Below are 17916 nucleotides of genomic sequence, written 5' to 3' on the forward strand. Positions count from 1 at the left end.
CTGCCACTTGAGCCACAGCTTTTTTTTGTGTATGTGGCACTGAAGAAACAAAATCAGGGCTTCGTGCATGCTAAGCGAGCACTCTATCAATAGGCTAGGCCCTAAAATAAAAGAATTTTAAGAAGATAGAGCTACGTGGTAGAGTTTTTGGCTGGCATGGGCAAGGCTTTGGATTTAGTCCTGAGCACTAAGTGTAGAGATATTCAAAGTATATAGCCGTGTTCTGTTAACATTACAAAATTCAGCACGTCCTTACACTCAATTAGCTTAAATTTTTAATTTTCATATAAATGGCATAAACTTGAAAAGTTTACAGACCTACACATTGCAGCTGTTTAATACATCTCGTGAGTCTTTTTTTTTTAATTTCTAGCTTCCTCCTTTATATTTTTCTTTGGTAATAGTTACCCAGTTGTAGCATCATCATCATGACGTTATCATCATCATTATGTAGTTGTACAAAAAGGTTACAGTCCCATATCAGGTTATGAATGCAGTGCTTTTTGATCACTCTCAAACCTTCCACGTTCTCCTCTATTTTCCTCCCTAGCCTTTCTTTCTTGAGTTCCCTTCTGTGCCTCCATAAGTCTCTGTGAATGCTTTTCTTTCCCCTTTTCTAAAAAAAGTACATATATACTTTATTGTTGTGTTAGAGATGATATACAGCAGAGTTGCCTTTACTTGTGTCAGGTTACATGTACATTTCTTTCCTTTTGCTTAGTATCATCTGTTCCTTCCTCATTCTCTCTCATTCCCCTCTCCCATCTCCGCCCATGAGTTGCTTGGTTCACTTTCATCAATATCCAATGCAGCTGGTGGGCCCTGTTGCTGCACATTTTCACCCATTTTCCACTGATTCTGTGCCTTCCCTATATTTTTCTTGAAGCTTACTTGTTAAAGAAACAGCGAGTTGTTTGTCCTGTAGCATCTTCCTGATCTGTGCCTTGCCAACCAAATCTCCCCCCCCCCCCCCGCCTGTTTCTTGTGAGGTAGTGGCTGTTCTGCAGTGTGGTCAGCTTCCAGCACTGTTGCTGTCTGGTTTGGGCAAACCTCCTAGCCTTTGCTTTCCCCACAGCTGCACCAAAGCCAGCTGGAGCTCCAGGAGGTGCGACTGTCCTACCGGCAGCTGCAGGTGAAGGTGGAGGAGCTCACTGAGGAGAGGAACCTACAGAGCTCTGCTGCCACCAGCACATCCCTGCTATCAGAGATCGAACAGAGCATGGAAGCTGAGGAACTGGAGCAGGAAAGAGAGCAGGTGCTGATGTACTTTGCCAGCCCAGCAGGGCGGTAGTCCCCGGGCTCTTGGCCATTCTCTCTTCTTCAGGGCTCCACTACTGTCTGGCAAGGTCTTTGGCCCTTCATGAGCTCCCATACATACTGGCTAGAGCCAGGTAAAGCAGATCTGACCCTGTCACTCCCCTGCCTTGTCCATTGAGGCCTCTAGCAGCGCCATCAGAGGACTATGATCTGCTGGGTCTTGTCCATGTGACAGTGAGGAGACGTTTGGTGACCAGTAATCCGCCTCATTTCTCAGACAGAGAGGACTAGAACATTCATGAACTAGCCCCGTAGCTTCTTTTCATACTTCTCATTCCCTCAACCGTTTCCTGACTCTAACAGTTCCCATCATATACTAAAGAAATGCTTTGCTTAGCAAACAGAAGTGGCTGGTGGGCAAGAAAAGTAAGAGCCAGGAGTTTGGGAAGATGTACAGGGCTCAAAAGAGTACTGTTTCTTGGGAGAGGTAATTTTTTGAAAACAAAAGCCCTCATTCCCAGAACCAAGGTCTCTGGTTCCTGTATTTGGGTTTAGCTTCTAGACAAAAAGGTGGACAAGTCCTCTGTAGGGTTTGAAATGACAATGATCACTTGTGACACAGCTGAGGCTGCAGCTCTGGGAAGCCTACTGCCAAGTTCGCTATCTCTGCTCACACCTTCGTGGAAATGACAGTGCCGACTCAGCCGTATCCACAGACTCTTCCATGGATGAGTCTTCAGAAACTTCTTCTGCCAAGGACGTGCCAGCCGGCAGCCTGCGCACCGCCCTTAGTGAGCTCAAGAGACTGATACAGAGCATCGTGGACGGAATGGAGCCCACGGTAAGGGCTGGTGGGAGAAGTGCCTTGTCTGCAGGGTCGGGCAGTCGAAATCTAGTGAGGAAAGTAAAGTAAATGCTGAACTGGAGCTTTGCCAGGTACCTGCCAGAGCTCCTCCTGAGCCCTCATTTGTGTGAGAGCATGGACTATTAGAGATCATTCAGAGAGGCCGAGTGCCAGGGAAGGGAGGCTCCAAGGTCACCCTCTTGCAATTGCCAGGGTACAGATGAAGTTCTTCCCTCCATCTGATTTTATACAGTCTGGCAGCTTTCAGTTAAAGGCTTTGCTTAGAAACTATGGAGGGAAAAATTCACATTAGGTAAAAATTGCAAGTTGCTCTTCTGTTTGGTCCTTATAGTGGTGTGAGCACCAAAAGAATATGAATGTGAGTGCAGGAAGCTGATGGGCAAGGACCTCACAGAATTCCAGTGTGGCTCCTTGGATGTCCTGAGCAGCTTAGCATCCCTCCCTACAGTTCTGAAACATTTCTCCTGGCTTACTCTCTACTCACACGCCCAGCTCTGAGCAATTGTTTTTCCTTAGGTCTTTTAGTGTGACTATGTCTCTATCTGTAATGGATGCAGTAATATGAAGGCTCTGACCAGGCTGTGTTGTTTTGCAGACTGTATTCCTGGTGGGAGAAGGGAGCCATCAGATGGTGGGGCATTCACCTACACAGCTTTCTCCCTCTAGAGCCCCAAACAAAAACAAACATCTAGCTATAATTTGCAAGTTGAGTTTGAGATTCTCTCTCCCTAATCTCTCACCCCTTGTTTGTTACCCGTTTTGTTCCCCCACACACACCTCTCCTTTGTTTCCTCTCCTCCCTTCATCTCCCCTGCTGTCCTTTCTCTGACATCCTTCTACTTGCTTGTCCACCTTCTCCCCATCTCCCACCCCTCCCTGCCTGGTTGGCTCTCTCCTCTTGCTGTCAGAGCTCTCGGAGAATTGATGATGACTCCTTAGAAGAACAGATCAGGCAAACAAGTGAGGACTCAAGAGCCCTGAGAGAGCTCATGGAGGGAGAGAGGGGTAAACTGAGGCAAAGCCTAGAAGAACTGCAGCAACTCCACAGTCAGGTAAGCATCACCATCTTCAGTGCAGGGCTTGTGCGCATGTCCACCTGTGTGAGACGAAATTGTCCCCCACCAGAACCTTAGGGAACTGTGTGACCTGAAGTTCAGGTGAGCTGAGTGTCTCCCAGACAAGAAAACAGCCTTTGTTTAGCCCAAACCGTAATTGGCAGGGGCAAGAATAGCTGATCCTCCATTCCTGCAGTAACACGTCTGTCTGCAGAGCCAAATTGATGCTGACAGCTGAGAGCAGCTCCCAGGCCACTCTCAGGTATTCTCCCAGCACTTCCGGGCAGGGGAGTCGGCCAGCCAAGAGCAGTGCATCTTGCCGGCCACTCCTCTGTCAGCACCTTCACTTCTGTGGGCCTGTTTGTCAGCTGCAGAACGCTTGCTGCTGCCCTCATTGTTCCTTTCCTGTTTGATCATGATTCTATCTTCTTGCCAGCGGTGGAGAAGGACATCTGAATTCTGATCTAAAAAATTGTTGAAGGATTTAGACACAGCCCCACCCAAGAAGGAACCTCTCAGATCTGTTCTGGAAAGTGGGTAGAGGCTGCTCTCCCTATTGGCCATGTTAGTGTGTAGATTGTTGTGTGTGGAGAAGCACTAGCCAGCATTGCTTAAACCTTGTCCCACCCACCCAACCCTCTCCCAATCCCTTCCTGCTGCAGGGCATTAGCTTGGTATTTGCTTCTGTCAGTACTTTCTGGGGTCATCTAGTAGACTTGCTGATGCTATCTTCTTGGAAGATATGAGGAGACTGCAGCTGGCACTGCTCTTCTTATTGTTAGGAATTGGAAAACATGAAAAGATGCTACTCAAAGCCGGGTCACTAAACTCTGGGAAACAGACTGCTCTGACCGCCACTTTTTTTTTTTTTTTTTTTTTTTGCCAGTCCTGGGTCTTGACCTCAGGGCCTGTCCTTGGGCCTGTCCCCCCACCCAGAGCTCTATCACTTGAGCCACAGCATGCACCACTTCCAGCTTTTTCTATGTATGTGGTTTGACCTCAACTTTTTGTTTCTTGTTTTATTTTCATGTGTGGAGCTTGGACTTGGGTTCTTGGCACTGTCCCTGAGCCTCTTTGTGCTCAAGGCTAACACTCTACCATTTGAGCCACACTTCTGGTTTTTGAGTGGTTCACTGGAGATAAGAGTCTCATGGACTTTACTGCTCAATATGGCTTTGAACCATCATCCTCAGATCTTAGCCCTGAGTAGCTAGGACTACAGGTGTGAGCAGTTGGCACCCGCCTTGACTTCAACTTTTTTTTTTTGTGGGGGTCATGGAGCTTGAACTCTGGACCTGAGTGCAGTACCTGAGCTCTTCAGCTCAAGGCTACCGCCTTACCCTTTGAGCTATAGCCCCACTTCCCATTTTCTAGTGATTAATTGGAGATGAATCGCGTGTTTTTTAGTGCCTAGATCTCAGCCTCCTGAGTAGCTAGGATAATAGGCATGAGCCACTACACTTGGCAAGAGTACATTTCTTTTTTCTTTTTGTTTTTTTTTTTTTTGCCAGTTCTGGGGCTTAGACTCAGGCCTGAGCACTGTCCTTGGTCTTTCTCAAGGCCAGTACTCTACTACTTGAGCCATAGCACTACTTTGGTCTTTTTCTATGTATGTAATGCTTAGGAATTAAACCTGGGTCTTTGTGCATGCTAGGTAAGCACTCTGCCTACCACTAGGCCAAACTCCTTACCCAAGAGTACAATTTCTTTTCTTATTTAGTTATTTATTTATTTATTTTGTCAGTTGTGGGACTTGGACTCTGGGCCTGGGTGCTGTCCCTGAGTTCTTCAGCTCAAAGCTACCACCCTATCCCTTGAGCCACAGCGCCACTTCCAGTTTTCTGTTGGTTAATTGGAGATAAGAGTCTCACATATGGGGCCGGGAGTTTGGCCTAGTGGTAGAGTGCTTGCCTAGCATGCACGAAGACCCGGGTTCAATTCCTCGGTACCACATACATAGAAAAAAAGCCAGAAGTGGTGCTGAGGCTCAAGTGGTAGAGCTCTAGCCTTGAGAAAGTCCAAGGACAGTGCTCAGGCCCTGAGCTCAAGGCCAGGACTGGCAAAATAAAATAAAACAACATTAAAAAAAAAAAGTCTCACAGACTTTTTAGTTCCCAGGCTGGCTTTGAACCTCGATCTTCAGATCTCAGCCTCCTAAGTAGCTAGGATTATAGGCATGAGCCACCACACCTGGCAAGAGACCATTTCTTTAGGCACAATGTCACCCCTTCCCTTGCTCTCTCCCAGTTGTTGGGGTTCTGTTGTTGTTGTTTTTGTTTGGGCCAGGGAACAGTTCACACTCAGGGTCAGATGTTCCAAAGTGAAAAAAAAAGCACAAGAGAAAGTTGGGCCCAAAGGTTTATTGGGAAGTACAACTCAGTGGTAGATTGACTTAAAAGATCTTTGGTTTGAAGTTGTATTTACTTATTTGAAGACAGAGTTCTGTCTATGTGGCCTATGCCCTTCTTGAACTCCTAGGCTCAAGCAATCCTCCCTCCTCCCTGTCTGAGAGGCTGGGACAGCAGGGATGCTCCGCTGTGCACTTACCAGCTCTTTATGGTGACCACTCTTGGGCTTCTTTAGTTTGGTTTACTTCCCAGGATTATAGTATAGAAACTCACTGGGAGGCATTATTTCATTCAGAAATACAACGTGTAGATTTCTTGGAGTCTGGTGTTAGATATCCCCACACGGCAAGTCACCTGAGAAGCTCTGCAGATGGGAGGGGTTTGGGCCAGTCTCAGTGGCTCCATTCCCACACTGCTTTGGGCAGGTGGTGGCACTCATGTCCCATGTGGGGAAAAGGATTAGTTTTCTCCTGAAGATCTTCTCTTTCTGAATGCTCAAAGGGAAAACCTCTTAAATATCACTACAGTTCCCAGACCTTCCCATATGGGAGTCACATTGATGTCCCGGGCAGGGAAATGGGGAGGGAGTGCAAGACAGCTCTAGAATGATCATAGAAATGGCAGCCAACGGTGGGGGGGTGGGTAATGGGTACCAAGGCATGTAAAAGGGTATCAATCTATGTGAATTAATGCACCTTCTATATGGCAAATATCATGTAACCCTTTTATTAATTACAATAAAAATATATTAAAAAATGGCAGCCAACACAGGAAGCATGATATGCACATTCAGGGTTGGTTCATTGCCACGCATCCTACCATGTGCCTCAGTGGCCCATAATGTCCCTGAATTCGAGACCTGACCAGAGATAGGGCCTAGACAAGATTAGCTGTCCCTTAGTGGTCAGAGCCCAGACAAAGTTGCTGGGATTAAGATTCTAGCATCCAACCAGGCCAGCGTCAGACCTCATCCAGTGCATGGTCCAACTTCCAAGCCCATTTCTTCCCATGTTGAGATAATGCTGCAGGGCCAAGACAGGCCTGGAAGGTGAGCGGTCAGCTGTGTCACCTCCTCAGAAACAATCCAGACTTTGGAGTAAAGTTTAATCATTTCGGTTTGTGGCATACATTTCTAGTTAAACTTGATGCTTTCCTGGCACCTCCACCGGCATGTCCTCCTCCCTCACCGCCCCTGACGACTCCTCCTGTCAGTGAGCTTGGGGTGGGAGGTGGGGTGGGTGGGTAGAACTATTGCAGAATACAAAAGCCAGTCCCTTGTGAGGCTCCTCAGCCCAGGCTGGTGGAGGCACAGCACAGCCTTGGCTAGAACACTCCACCAGACTACTCAGAGGACATGGAAGAGGAGGGTGTGTGCTGGAGCCCAGGGCTTCCCTAGCCAGATGTGGTAGCTCTGTAAACTGAGCGTGATCCCCCCCCATCCTCCTGGACACTGCCCCATCTCAGACCCACCTTCTGTCATAGCTGATCTTTGATCGCCTCTTCTCCAGGCCACCCACCCTCACAAGATAGGCAGTTTTTTATGAAGTGAAACCTGAAAGCCGGGCGCTCCTTGCCCATCATAGACTAGTTTCCATATCAAGTCATAGGGGACCTCGAGCCCCAGGTACCACAGGCTGCTGCGTGCTGACTGCCCTCCCTCCTGTCCCCCTTCATCCCCTTGATATCAAAAGAAGTGAACGTGGCAGGGACACACCCCACCCCCACTTCTGGCCCTCTCCTCTCCCTAGGAAGCCCCTCCCTGCCCTTCAGTTCCACCCTCATCCTCCCTAATTCCAGAGCAGATTTCAGTTCCTCCTGGGAACCCTTCTGATCCCCTTCCTTGAGATGTGTCCTGGCTCTGCCTGGCCATCGTCCTGCACTCACACCTCACTGTCCAGCCAGTTCTACCACAGGCTACCTTAGTACCAGCATGAGGCCCCCACCCTCTCCTACTGTGTCAGCACAGGCCCTGGCTGGACACAGCCAAATACTCATTACAGATCACATGACTCTGGGGTGAGTGATTGACATAGCCAGCCTTCTGGCTCTCCTTGGTGGAGAGGAGGGGGTGGAATACACGATTCTAAGCCGCTGTGCTCTGGACCCTGAGGTTTTCTATCTCAGTTGCTTCTCACAACTTAGTCATGGGGGACAGTTGTTTTTCCCTTGTTGTGGTTCAGAGAGTAACACTGATAACTGAGTTTAGACCCCAGGCCCACAGTCTAGGAATCCTATATTGGGTCCAGCCACTCACCCCTATCTGCCACATAGAGAGACATGGTGAAGGACAGGGGAAGGAGGTTTACTGCATAGCAGCCATGGGGACACAGCCCTTCAGGACACTTCCAGCCATCTTCGAGGGTACAGACATCAGCTTCAGGTTCAGTAGAGAAAGTTTAGGGCAGAGAGGTATGCATTTTTAAACCAGTATCAACAAGTCACAGATCTGGCCTGGTTGATCGACCCTTACTTAGCTCAGTCTTTTCTGCAGAGGCCTGACAGGTCTCCTGTATGATCTTCTGGCTCTTCAAGATGGTAAGAAGATGGCAGACTGTCTGAGAGGCAGTCTGCCTTTTGTCAAGAGCTTATTGGAGAATCTTGTTCTTCCTGGAGTTCAAGGTGTTTGTAAAGTGACCCCAGAAAGGAATGGCTCAGATCAAAGAGCATAGCTGCAAAGTGGAGGTGCTGAGTATACAGCTTTTATCCTCCTTTAGTTAATTAATGGGGACCAGCAGAATCAGCTTTTAGGTTGTCTCTTCCAAGATCTTTGTCTCTTCTCCTGAGGCAGGTACCTGCTGGTCTCTAATGTCCACATTTTCCAGATCAAAGCAAAAAGTTCTCAGAGTTTTATCTGAAGCATATTAAACATTGGCTTTCCCTGCCTGGCATGTCTGTCCCTGTTTATTGCCTGTCTGTTCCTTACTCAGCTGGCCTGGGGCCCTGGCACGGCTCATTTGGTATGTCTGGCTGTCTCTGGCAGGTACTTCCTGAGTCTTGACTTCTACCATCCAAGCAGTAGAACCTGCTGATGCCTAGGGTGAGGCTGGCTCTCTCCACCACCCCTCCTGTCTCTCAGGACACACCATTTGCATAAGCCATGGCCTCTCAGATATTCCATGCTTCCCAGAGTGGGCCCTCCTCTCCTGGGCCTTCCTCACCTGCATGGCTTCAGCTCTCTGCTGTCAGTGCCGAGCACCCGGCCTTACAGATCCTTATCAGAGTCCTAGTAGTAAATTGTCCCTCTCCTGCTTGCCATGGGGTGACCCTGAATTCCTCCAGTTGCAGCCCCACGGCTGGCAGCTCTGCTTTGTCAGGCTGAGAGCTTTGATTGTCAGCCTTGTCTCGGGGGACCTCTGCTCAGTTTCAGTCTTATCTGAAGATGATTAAACCTGAAACTTGATAAGCCAATAGATATGCAGGAAGGTGACATAGATCCCCCGTGGGAGGAAGGCTGGCCTTTCTGGATGGATCCTCCCTTGGAAAAATATCAGTGTAATATTTAACAAGAGGGTGAGGTATCCAAGCACGATCTAGTCCTATCAACCTAGAAAAGGGGCTTCCACCTTTCCATTACTTAATGTTTGCTGAAAGCTCTAGCTGGCAGGGTTTCTGGTCACACACAACCAATTTGCTTTGCATAATTTAAGGGGAAAGCATTGAGTTTGATTGCTTACAGAACTGGGTGAAAGGAAGGCAGGACAACTCCACTCCCACACAGGAAGGGGAAACCACCAAAAAAGGGAGAGCAGAGCCCAGCCTGCCGCCTGGCAATGCCCCCGTCACCTGTGGCTCTGCTGTTCTCAGGAGCTGCTGGCCTTGGAAAGGGATGCGAATGGCAAGTCCAGCTCACATACCCCACCACAGCTGTGAAGGAAAGGAAATGAATACCTGCCCATTCCGGGCAGTCATGTTATCCCCCCCCACTAGACTCATACAACCAGGAACCCCCCCAAAAAGTAGGAAAAGATTTGGGGTGACTTCCCCTAAAATAGCAGTTGTCAGCTGTGTAGGAGTTGCAAGGTTAAGTGCCACACACAGTCAGGCTCAGGTGTGCACAGAGGGAGGCAGCCCTGTTCTCCCGTCTAGTGAAAACAGTGCACGTCAGGTTAACTCTCTTGTGGAGCGGGGTAAACTGTGGTCGCTGGCAGAGCTGTTGGAGGGATCCCTCACTGCCAGATGATGGTTGCCAGGATGGCATCTGCCAAGACACAGACCACAGGCAAGGTGACAGGTTCAGAGTAAGGGGTAAGAAGGTCACCTAGGTGTCCAGACTCTAGGTGGCTCTGATCTGGATAGCTGAATGAGGAAGAGTTGGGTTGTGCCAAGTGCCCTGGAGATGGCAGCCAGGCCCCCACTAATAGCATTCTGTAGGAAAGACAGCTGGAACAAGACTGGGGACCCTGCTCTGTAGAATGTGCTCGTGGTCCTTCAGGATCTCCCTGGGGAAACCTGGTAACTGACTGGCAGCGTGGTGTGCCAAGTATACTTGCCGGAGATTGCTCCACCGTATCCTTCAGGAGAGGAGGGCCCTGTCTGGAGCAGGGCAGCAGTGGGATGCCCCCAGCCCGCTGTCCCCCACACACCTGCTAGCCTGGGGTTCTCCATGCCTTTTCTACTCATGGAGAGGAAACGAGGTTTCACCGTCCCTCTTCTGTGGTCTGTTAGGTAACACTGCTGAGTGTGGAGATGACTGCACTGAAGGAGGAGCGGGACCGGCTCAGAGTGACGTCCGAGGACAAGGAGCCAAGGGAGCAGCTTCAGAAGGCCATCAGGGACCGGGATGAGGCCATCGCAAAGTGAGTGCTGATGGCCCATTTTATTTTATTCTTTAAATTGAGGTAGAGATGATTGTCAAACCCGAATTGTACAGAAGAATACAAAGATAAGGCTCTCCACCCTCATCCCCAGTCCCAGGCAGATGCTGCTGTGGAGAGGTGGGTGTGTATTCTGGAAGATCTTTTCCTGTGCGTGTGCAGGTGGGTTTGTACTGTGTTGTGTTGGATTTTTTAAACATCAGTGGGATGTCATTCCACATGTCTTGCTTTTTTTTCCATTTATAAATCTTACCTTTCATATGTGTATATATAGTCTTTTTAGTTATTTTTATTGTTATTATAAAAGTGATGTACAAATGGGTTACAGTCCCATAAGTCGGGTAAAGAGTATGTTTCATCTGGGCACCAATGGCTCATACCTATAATCCTAGCTACTCAGGAGGCTGAGATCTGAGGATTGCAGTTTAAAGCCAGCCCAGCCAGCAAAGTCCCTGAAACTCTTATCTCCAGTGAACTACCAGAAAAACCAGAAGTGGCATTGTGGTTCAAAGTGGTAGAGTAGAAAAGGCTCATGGACAGTGTCCCCGGGCCCTGAGTTCAAGCTCCAGTATCAGAGACAGAGAGGAAAAAAAAGTAAGCCCTAACTTACCTAAGTGGCCAGAGGAGACTTCCAGACTCAGGAAGCCCTGAAAAGCACGCCCTTGCCCTCTAACAAAGGAGGCCTGGTTCACAGCTCCCCTTCCCAGGAGAACTCTGTTGTAAGGTCTCTGTCTTCTTGGCAGCCCTGTAAAACAAGGCTAGCTGGGTGAAGAGGGGGTTTGATCTCTACAAGGGGACAGTTCCTTTTCTGTCCCTTGGAAATAAAAGTCTTGGTATAAGAGCAAGGAGAATACAGACCTAAAGACTCAGTTAAAGGTTCTATACTCATTTGTACAGGATCTCGAAATTTTGCCATGCACTTTTATAGACTTCGCCTGATTCTCAATGCTGGCTGGCTAGCTGTACAGAAAACCATTTGGGGGAACTCCCTAGATCCTGGGCCTGCCCTAATTTAGTCTGAATGGGGTGGGTATATTTTCCATGGTGATTTTTTTTGCCAGTCATGGGGCTTGAACTCAGGGACTGGGCACTGGCCTTGGGCTTTCTCAAGGCTAGTGCTCTACCACTTGAGCCACAGCACTACTTGTGGCTTTTTCTGTGTATGTGGTACTGAGGAATTGAACCCAGGGATTTATGCATGCTAGGCAAGCACTTTACCATTAGGCCCCATTGGGGCCATGCTCCCGGCCCCAATTTTTTTTTGGTTAGTCATGGGGCTTGAACTCAGGACCTGAGCTCTGCCCTGAGCTCTTTTGCTCAAGCTTAGTATGTTACCACGTTGAACCACAACACCACTTTGAGTTTTCTGGTGGTTACTTGTAGGTAAGAGTCTCATGGAGGGACAGGAGCATAGCCTAGTGGTAGAGTGCTCACCTAGCATGCACGAAGCCCTGGGTTCAATTCCTTGGTACCATATACTCAGAAAAAAGCCAGAAGTGATGCTGTGGCTCAAGTGTTAGAGCTCTAGGCTTGAGTAAAAAGTGGCCAAGAACAGTGCTCAGGCCCTGAATTCAAGCCCCAGGACTGGGAAAAGAAAAAGTCTCATGGGATTTCCTTCCCTGGGCTGCCTTTAAACCATGATCCTCAGGTCTCAGATCCCAGCCTCCTGAGTAGCTAGTATTACAGAGGTGAGCAACCAGTTCTCAACTGTTCCAGCTTCCATGCTGATCGTTTCATGTGTATTCAAGATGAGAGTCCCTGGGTTACAGGAAAGTAGATGACTTTCAGGAAAGCTAAGTGACAATTTTTAATATCACCTTGAAGGTCTTCACTTAAACAAAAATCTGGAATCAGAGGTTCATGTCTAGGATTGTAGCTACTCTACTAGGCTGAAATGGGAAGACCTGAAATTCAAAGCCAGCCCAAAAAAAAGTACATTTCCAAAATAACTAGCAAAATCTGGGCAGGAGGCATGGCCCAAGTTAAAGCACCAGCTCTGAGGTAAAAAGCCACGAGTTCAAGCCCCAGTGTTGGGGGGAGGAGGGGAAACTGAGCCGACAGCATGAGGCAGGAAGCACCAAGTTCAAACCCCAGTGTAAGAATTGGGTGCACACACACACACAAAGCTTAAGTCTGCCTTACAAAAACAGAAGTCAGGTATTCGTGGCCTCATTCAAATAAGGAATTGTAGCCCCCGACCTTGGAAATACTACCTTTTAACAATGTGGCTGTTAGACTCATCTGCGACTTCTCTGCCTTCTGGGAGGGTGCTGGGGAGCCAACGTTCAGAGCTGTGCCAAGGCCGGCGGGCGGAGGCCGGCAGGGCGGACCCGCAGACCCGGAGACCAGGCTGCGTGTAGCGCCACCTGTCGGCAAAGGCTCGGAAGCGTGAGGTTGCAGCTGCTACCCAAATGCTGGGGTTTGTTCCTGGGCTGTGGGGCCGGCTGGCGTCCATGGCAACCAGCGCCAGCGGAGGATTTCCGCTGCTTCCCGCCAGCCAATGACATCTGGCGTGACAGAGGATGTCTGCAGTGCCTGAGCCCCAAGCTCATTGGGCAGGCCCGGTCCTATCCTGAGGGCCCACCGCTGCAGTGGGCGGACATAGCGCGGCACTGCAGATGAGACCCTGGGCGGGTGTGCATCCGGGTCTGGGTGGTGGGTGTGGGGTAGGTGACGAAGGGCTCTTTGGACCCTGCCAGGCCAGAGGGGAAGTGCCGCCACCGCTGCGGGAGGCCGGCGGCCGAGCATTTTGTAAATGGGATCCACTGCTCTGCTGTTAGTGCCGCCGGCGGTCCCAGATCAAAGCGGGTGGCCTCTGCAGGTGGGCCCCCTGGCTGTCCTTGCGGGGTAGCTGGCCCTGTGCGGGGAGGTCCTTTTCTACGCCTTGCTGTTTTGAGCTGGGGTTGTGTGGTGGGGGGCCTAAGGGATGCACATTTGGGCGTCAGGGCCACCTGCGACTCCTCTGCAGAGGCGTCCAGTTGGCTCCTCCTGCTTTGTATCCCCTCCCCCACCAACTTTCCTTTGTATTTAACAGCTGTCAGGCAAAGTGGAAACATAAGTAATACATTAAATACACAAAAACGTGAAGGCACGAGAAGTATGTGGGGAGAGTTAGCCTGATCAGCTAGATTTCTGTGTGTGGCCTTCCACACAGTCTCACAAATCTCCACCTTTGTTTTCTGGCTTTTTTTTCCACTGAGCAGCGGCTGCAAATGCCCATGTGTTTTTGGTTTTGTTTTTACAAGTGCCCATATTCTATCGTGTTCACCAATATTCCACCAGTTCCCCAGCATTAGTTAAGCTGTCGTGGCCACCGCTTGGTGGCTTTCTTTGCACACTTTATCTTACAGATGACTCCGTTAAGCGGTTCTTGTCCTCCCCTCCACCCTGCCAGAGGCAAGTTCCTTTGTGCCATGTGAGGCCTCTGATCCCCTCTGGGCTGCAATCCCCCACCCCCCTTGCCCCTATTAGGGCTTGAACCTGTGGCTGATGTTCTACGGTTTGAGCCACACCCCCAGCCCTGCTTTTTGATGATTAACTGGAGATGAAGTCACTCAGACTTTGCTGCTCTACTTGGTTTTTGAATCATGATCATCCAGATCTCAGCCTCCTGCGAGGCCCAGGTGCTGAGCTCCATTCCTCATTTAAATCTTCTCTTTAATCACGTTCAGCCTGTTGTTCTGACATTGTTCCACCCATAGGTGGAGTGAAGATTGAGAGGACCCCGTGGAAGTTTGTTGCACAACAGAGATACAGACTCATTTTTGTGCAGTCGGAGTCTGAGGACCACAGGTCCTCTCCTCGAGAGACAGGTGCCCTGGTTCAGGGCGTCCATGCCCACCCTGGCCTTCTGTTTTCAGAAAGAATGCTGTGGAGCTGGAACTGGCCAAGTGCAAGATGGACATGATGTCTCTCAACAGCCAGCTGCTGGACGCTATTCAGCAGAAACTGAACCTCTCGCAGCAGCTTGAGGCTTGGCAGGTAAGCAAGAGCACTGTGACACGGGGTGAGGGACCCCCCTGGAGCCCGTGAAGTGGGGGGATAGCCCCATGCACTGCCCGCACAACTCCAGTGGCAGACCTGCCGGCGGAGGCCCTCCTTCAGCTGCTGTTTCTGGCTGGGCTTAAAACTAGGAAGAAACGATTGGCAGTGGGGCTGGGAAGCCCAGTGTGGCAGAATGAGCAAGCACAGCTGGGTGCGGCTCTGCAGTCCTGCAGCCGCCCCCTCCCCTACCTGAAGGCCAGCAGCCTCCTTTCTCCAGAGCGCCATGCCAGGCAGGCCCCGTGGCTGTCACACGGGCCTGCGCACTCCCTGCTCGGCCTGGGCTGTTTCAACCGGCTTCTCATTGAGGAGCTTGAGGGAGTCCAGTGTTAAGATGTGGGTAGCCATTCCTGTGTCCCCCCAAGAAGCTCCTTAAATAGATGGAAAGTCACCTGGGGCTCTGAGGTGAGCCCCACAGAGGAGGGCAGAGCAGCAGCGGCCATTCCTCCAGGGCCCAGTGGGGCTGGCAGCTGAGCCCTGGCCCCATCAAGGCTGTTCCCTGGCTCCTGCAAGGCAGCCAGCTGGCCAGGCCCGGGCTCACTGCACTGCTCTCTCTTCTCTCCTGGCTGCAGTTTGCTTCCTCGGGGCTATTCACTATCTGGCTCCTTTGGTTTCTGATCTAGTGGCCTTTCTCAGCTCCCGTACCAACAGCTTTAGTCGTACACCCCTCCTGCCTTCGAGGTGAGACTGAGCCCACATCCCTTCCACCCTCTCCTCACCGCCATCATCGTCCTGCCTCCCCTCATAGCCCACCATGTTGTGTGCCAGGAGCCTGGCATCATCTGTGCAGTGACATGCCATCAAGCCTTGAGCTCCCCTCCTGTCACCATCTTGTCTAGTGTGTCTGGCAGCATGTGCCCAGTTCTGCAGGGTGAACCATGTCTGGCTAACCTGGTTTCTTGGTGCCACCTTCTCATAAACACATTGTTTTGCGCACTGGAAGAGTGGCAAGCATGTGATGCTGTGTCTGTGAGTGTGGGTTCTTGATGAGATGGAGGGTGCAGTGGCTGTGATACCAGCTTTTTGTGGAGGACACTTTCCTCGTTCTTCTGCCTGTTGTACCTGAGGCTGTAGATACAGCCTACTCTGTGCAGGCAGTGGGTGGGAACCTCAGAAATGGGGGCTGTTGGCCAAGACCTGGCACAGCATCATATCTGAGGGGCAGGAGGGAAGGAGCAGAGGTGCCAGGGAGGAAGTTTGTGATGGAGACTGAGAAAGGCAAGTGCCAATTGTGAGCACCACTATTTGGTGATGAGCCAAGAAATCCCTTCACTGCCTGACATCTGCAGAGTCTCAGTGAGTCAGGGGCAGTGATGCGGTGGACGGGGACAGGCCAGTCCAACTTCTGCTCAGAGCCACAGAGATCCGGGCTTGAACCCAGAGCTCAGTCATTGTACCAGCACATCTCAGGGCCCTGAGCTAAGCGCCTAGCAGCTAGAATGGAAAGAGCAGAGCCATTCCTCCGTGCAGGGGGGGCTGCTGCTGTGTAAGCAAGGGCAGGACACATTTTGTAGGCCAGGCCACAGACAAACGCAGGGAAAGGTCCTTTCCCTAGTAAAGCTGACCAGATGGCCCTGGGCTGGTGCAAGCCCTGAAGACTGTGATGCCCACGGCCTCTGCCTTCACAGGAGCCTGGCTGGTTGGGGTGAATGTGGGTGCTGGACCGCAAAGGAGAAAACAGAGCAGGAGCGGCCTCTCGGCCAGTCCCTGGGCCGGCAAGCTGAAGGCAGCTCAGCCTGCTGCCCACAGGGACAGCACCTTAGGGTCAGGAGGGGTGGCACTGGCAGAGGACCAGCTCGAGCCCCGACGAGACAGCACTGACTCCCTCCCGTTACCCCAGCGCCGTGCACCTTCATCACTTGGTTTTGGTCTGGCAGCCTTGGTGTAGCTGTTCACACATCTCATCACTCCTCCGCATGCCCGGGCTTCTGACCTGCCACCTCTGCCTGCGCGCGCAGGCCAGGCCAAGCTGCCACCTCTGCCTGCGCGCTCAGGCCAGGCCAAGCTGCCACCTCTGCCTGCGCGCGCAGGCCAGGCCAAGCTGCCACCTCTGCCTGCGCGCGCAGGCCAGGCCAAGCTGCCTCTCACCCCGCCCGTTCTCCACCTGCAGGATGACATGCACAGGGTCATTGACCGGCAGCTGATGGACACGCACCTGAAGGAGCGGAGCCGGCCTGCTGCTGCCTTCTCCAGCCGCCACGGGCCCGGGCGGGGGCTCGAGCCCGGCCCCACGGAAGGCAAGCGGCTCTTCTCATTCTTCAGGAAAATTTAAGTTGGGAAGAGTTAGGACACCAAGGACAGGACGTGGGCAGCTCAAAGGCGGTGAGCACTGCTCCCCCATCCTGGGGCCCAGTCCACCTCCAAGGCCTGCTCCCTTTCGTCAGCGCACATGGAGGCTGCTCTCAAGACAGAGGGCCAGGTAGGGACCTGTCCTGCTTCCCAGTCAGGCCGAGGCCTGGGAGTCCCATGGAGTCCGTCACTGAGCAGCCCCTCCACGGCTCTGCTGCCGCCTGGGTTTAGAAGCTGGGAACAGAAGCGGAGGCTCTGCTCTGCATGCCTTAGAAGGCCTAGGCCTCCCTTTCTGCCCCAGCCCTGGCCCAGCGAGGAAGGGGAGGCACCCCCTGGCCTACATGCATGTATCTCTGCTGGAGCCCCTCCGTGGCAGGAGGCCCAGCCTGGGGCTGTGGGGTGAAGGCCTGGGGCTCACCCCAGGAGCGGAGGGGTGCCCTGCTTCTGGGCTTTCCCTCAGCCTCTTCCAGTGCGGTCCTAATCCTGCCAAGGCCTCAGCCAGGCAGCGTGTTCTTGCTGGTATCCGGTGGGCTCTTGCTTCCTGCCCTTTCCCCTTCATGGGGTCTGGGCTGAAGGAGGGTTGGGCTTCTTCCCAAAGCCCCTCCTGCCTCCACTGCAACCTCCTGGCCCAGCCCAGCCCAGCCAGCCCAGGCCATAGGATGGCCTCAGACGGGCCTGGCCAGCCCCCCTCACACGGAAGGCAGTGTAGGTACCCCAGGGCAGATGGGGGGAGGCTGCTAGGAGCCTTTAGATCCTGCCCACCAGGCCTGCAGCCACCCCCCATCTCTGCTGAGGCCCCAGCTCAGAGGCTGTGTGGCCCTGCTAGCCCGCAGCCGCATACACTGCTTCAGCATCCGGCCTTCACCGGGAAAAGCACAGCAGGGATGAGCGGAAAGAATGTACCTATAGATATGTACATACCAAGTGCTGTAATTTTGTATGTAGCAACCATGTAAATACATGTATGGATTTTATAATATACATATATAAATCTATAAAGGCATATTTTTAGAAAAACAGCACACCACTGCTTCTTTTGAAAAATAGTCCGAATAAGAATAAAATTAATTTCTACAGAGCTTTCTGCCTCAGTCCCTGGGTAAGTGGAAGGGTTTGGAACCAGCACTGGCTGCAGCTGCAGCCCCGGGGAGGCTGGCCTGGGAGGGTACCTCTCATCTCCTTTAGGCTCCCCACCAAGCCAGCAGCATGGCAAACTGTAAGCCTGGCCCTGAACATGATGGAAACTT

At 51.5% G+C, this 17916-nt stretch overlaps 1 protein-coding gene across 2 annotated transcripts in view; it reads left to right on the forward strand.

The window, feature by feature from the left end:
* The window catches only part of Bicdl1 (BICD family like cargo adaptor 1), a 70978-nt gene extending 53240 nt beyond the window's left edge, over positions 1-17738 (forward strand). Inside the window, exons 5-10 of one of the 2 annotated variants that reach the window (XM_090320240.1) lie at positions 1076-1255; positions 1880-2098; positions 3031-3174; positions 10191-10321; positions 14200-14320; positions 16491-17738. In XM_090320240.1, the coding sequence (XP_090176366.1) occupies positions 1076-1255; positions 1880-2098; positions 3031-3174; positions 10191-10321; positions 14200-14320; positions 16491-16652 (957 nt within the window). In that variant the 3' untranslated portion in view covers positions 16653-17738. The remainder of the gene's footprint in view (positions 1-1075; positions 1256-1879; positions 2099-3030; positions 3175-10190; positions 10322-14199; positions 14321-16490) is intronic. The other variant, XM_090320241.1, reaches the window with a different exon arrangement.
* Positions 17739-17916: the final 178 nt, after the last annotated feature.

The sequence above is a fragment of the Megascapheus bottae genome, chromosome 28 (assembly GCF_031878675.1).
Source record: "Megascapheus bottae isolate mThoBot1 chromosome 28, mThoBot2.hap1, whole genome shotgun sequence".
Classification (NCBI taxonomy): domain Eukaryota; kingdom Metazoa; phylum Chordata; class Mammalia; order Rodentia; family Geomyidae; genus Megascapheus; species Megascapheus bottae.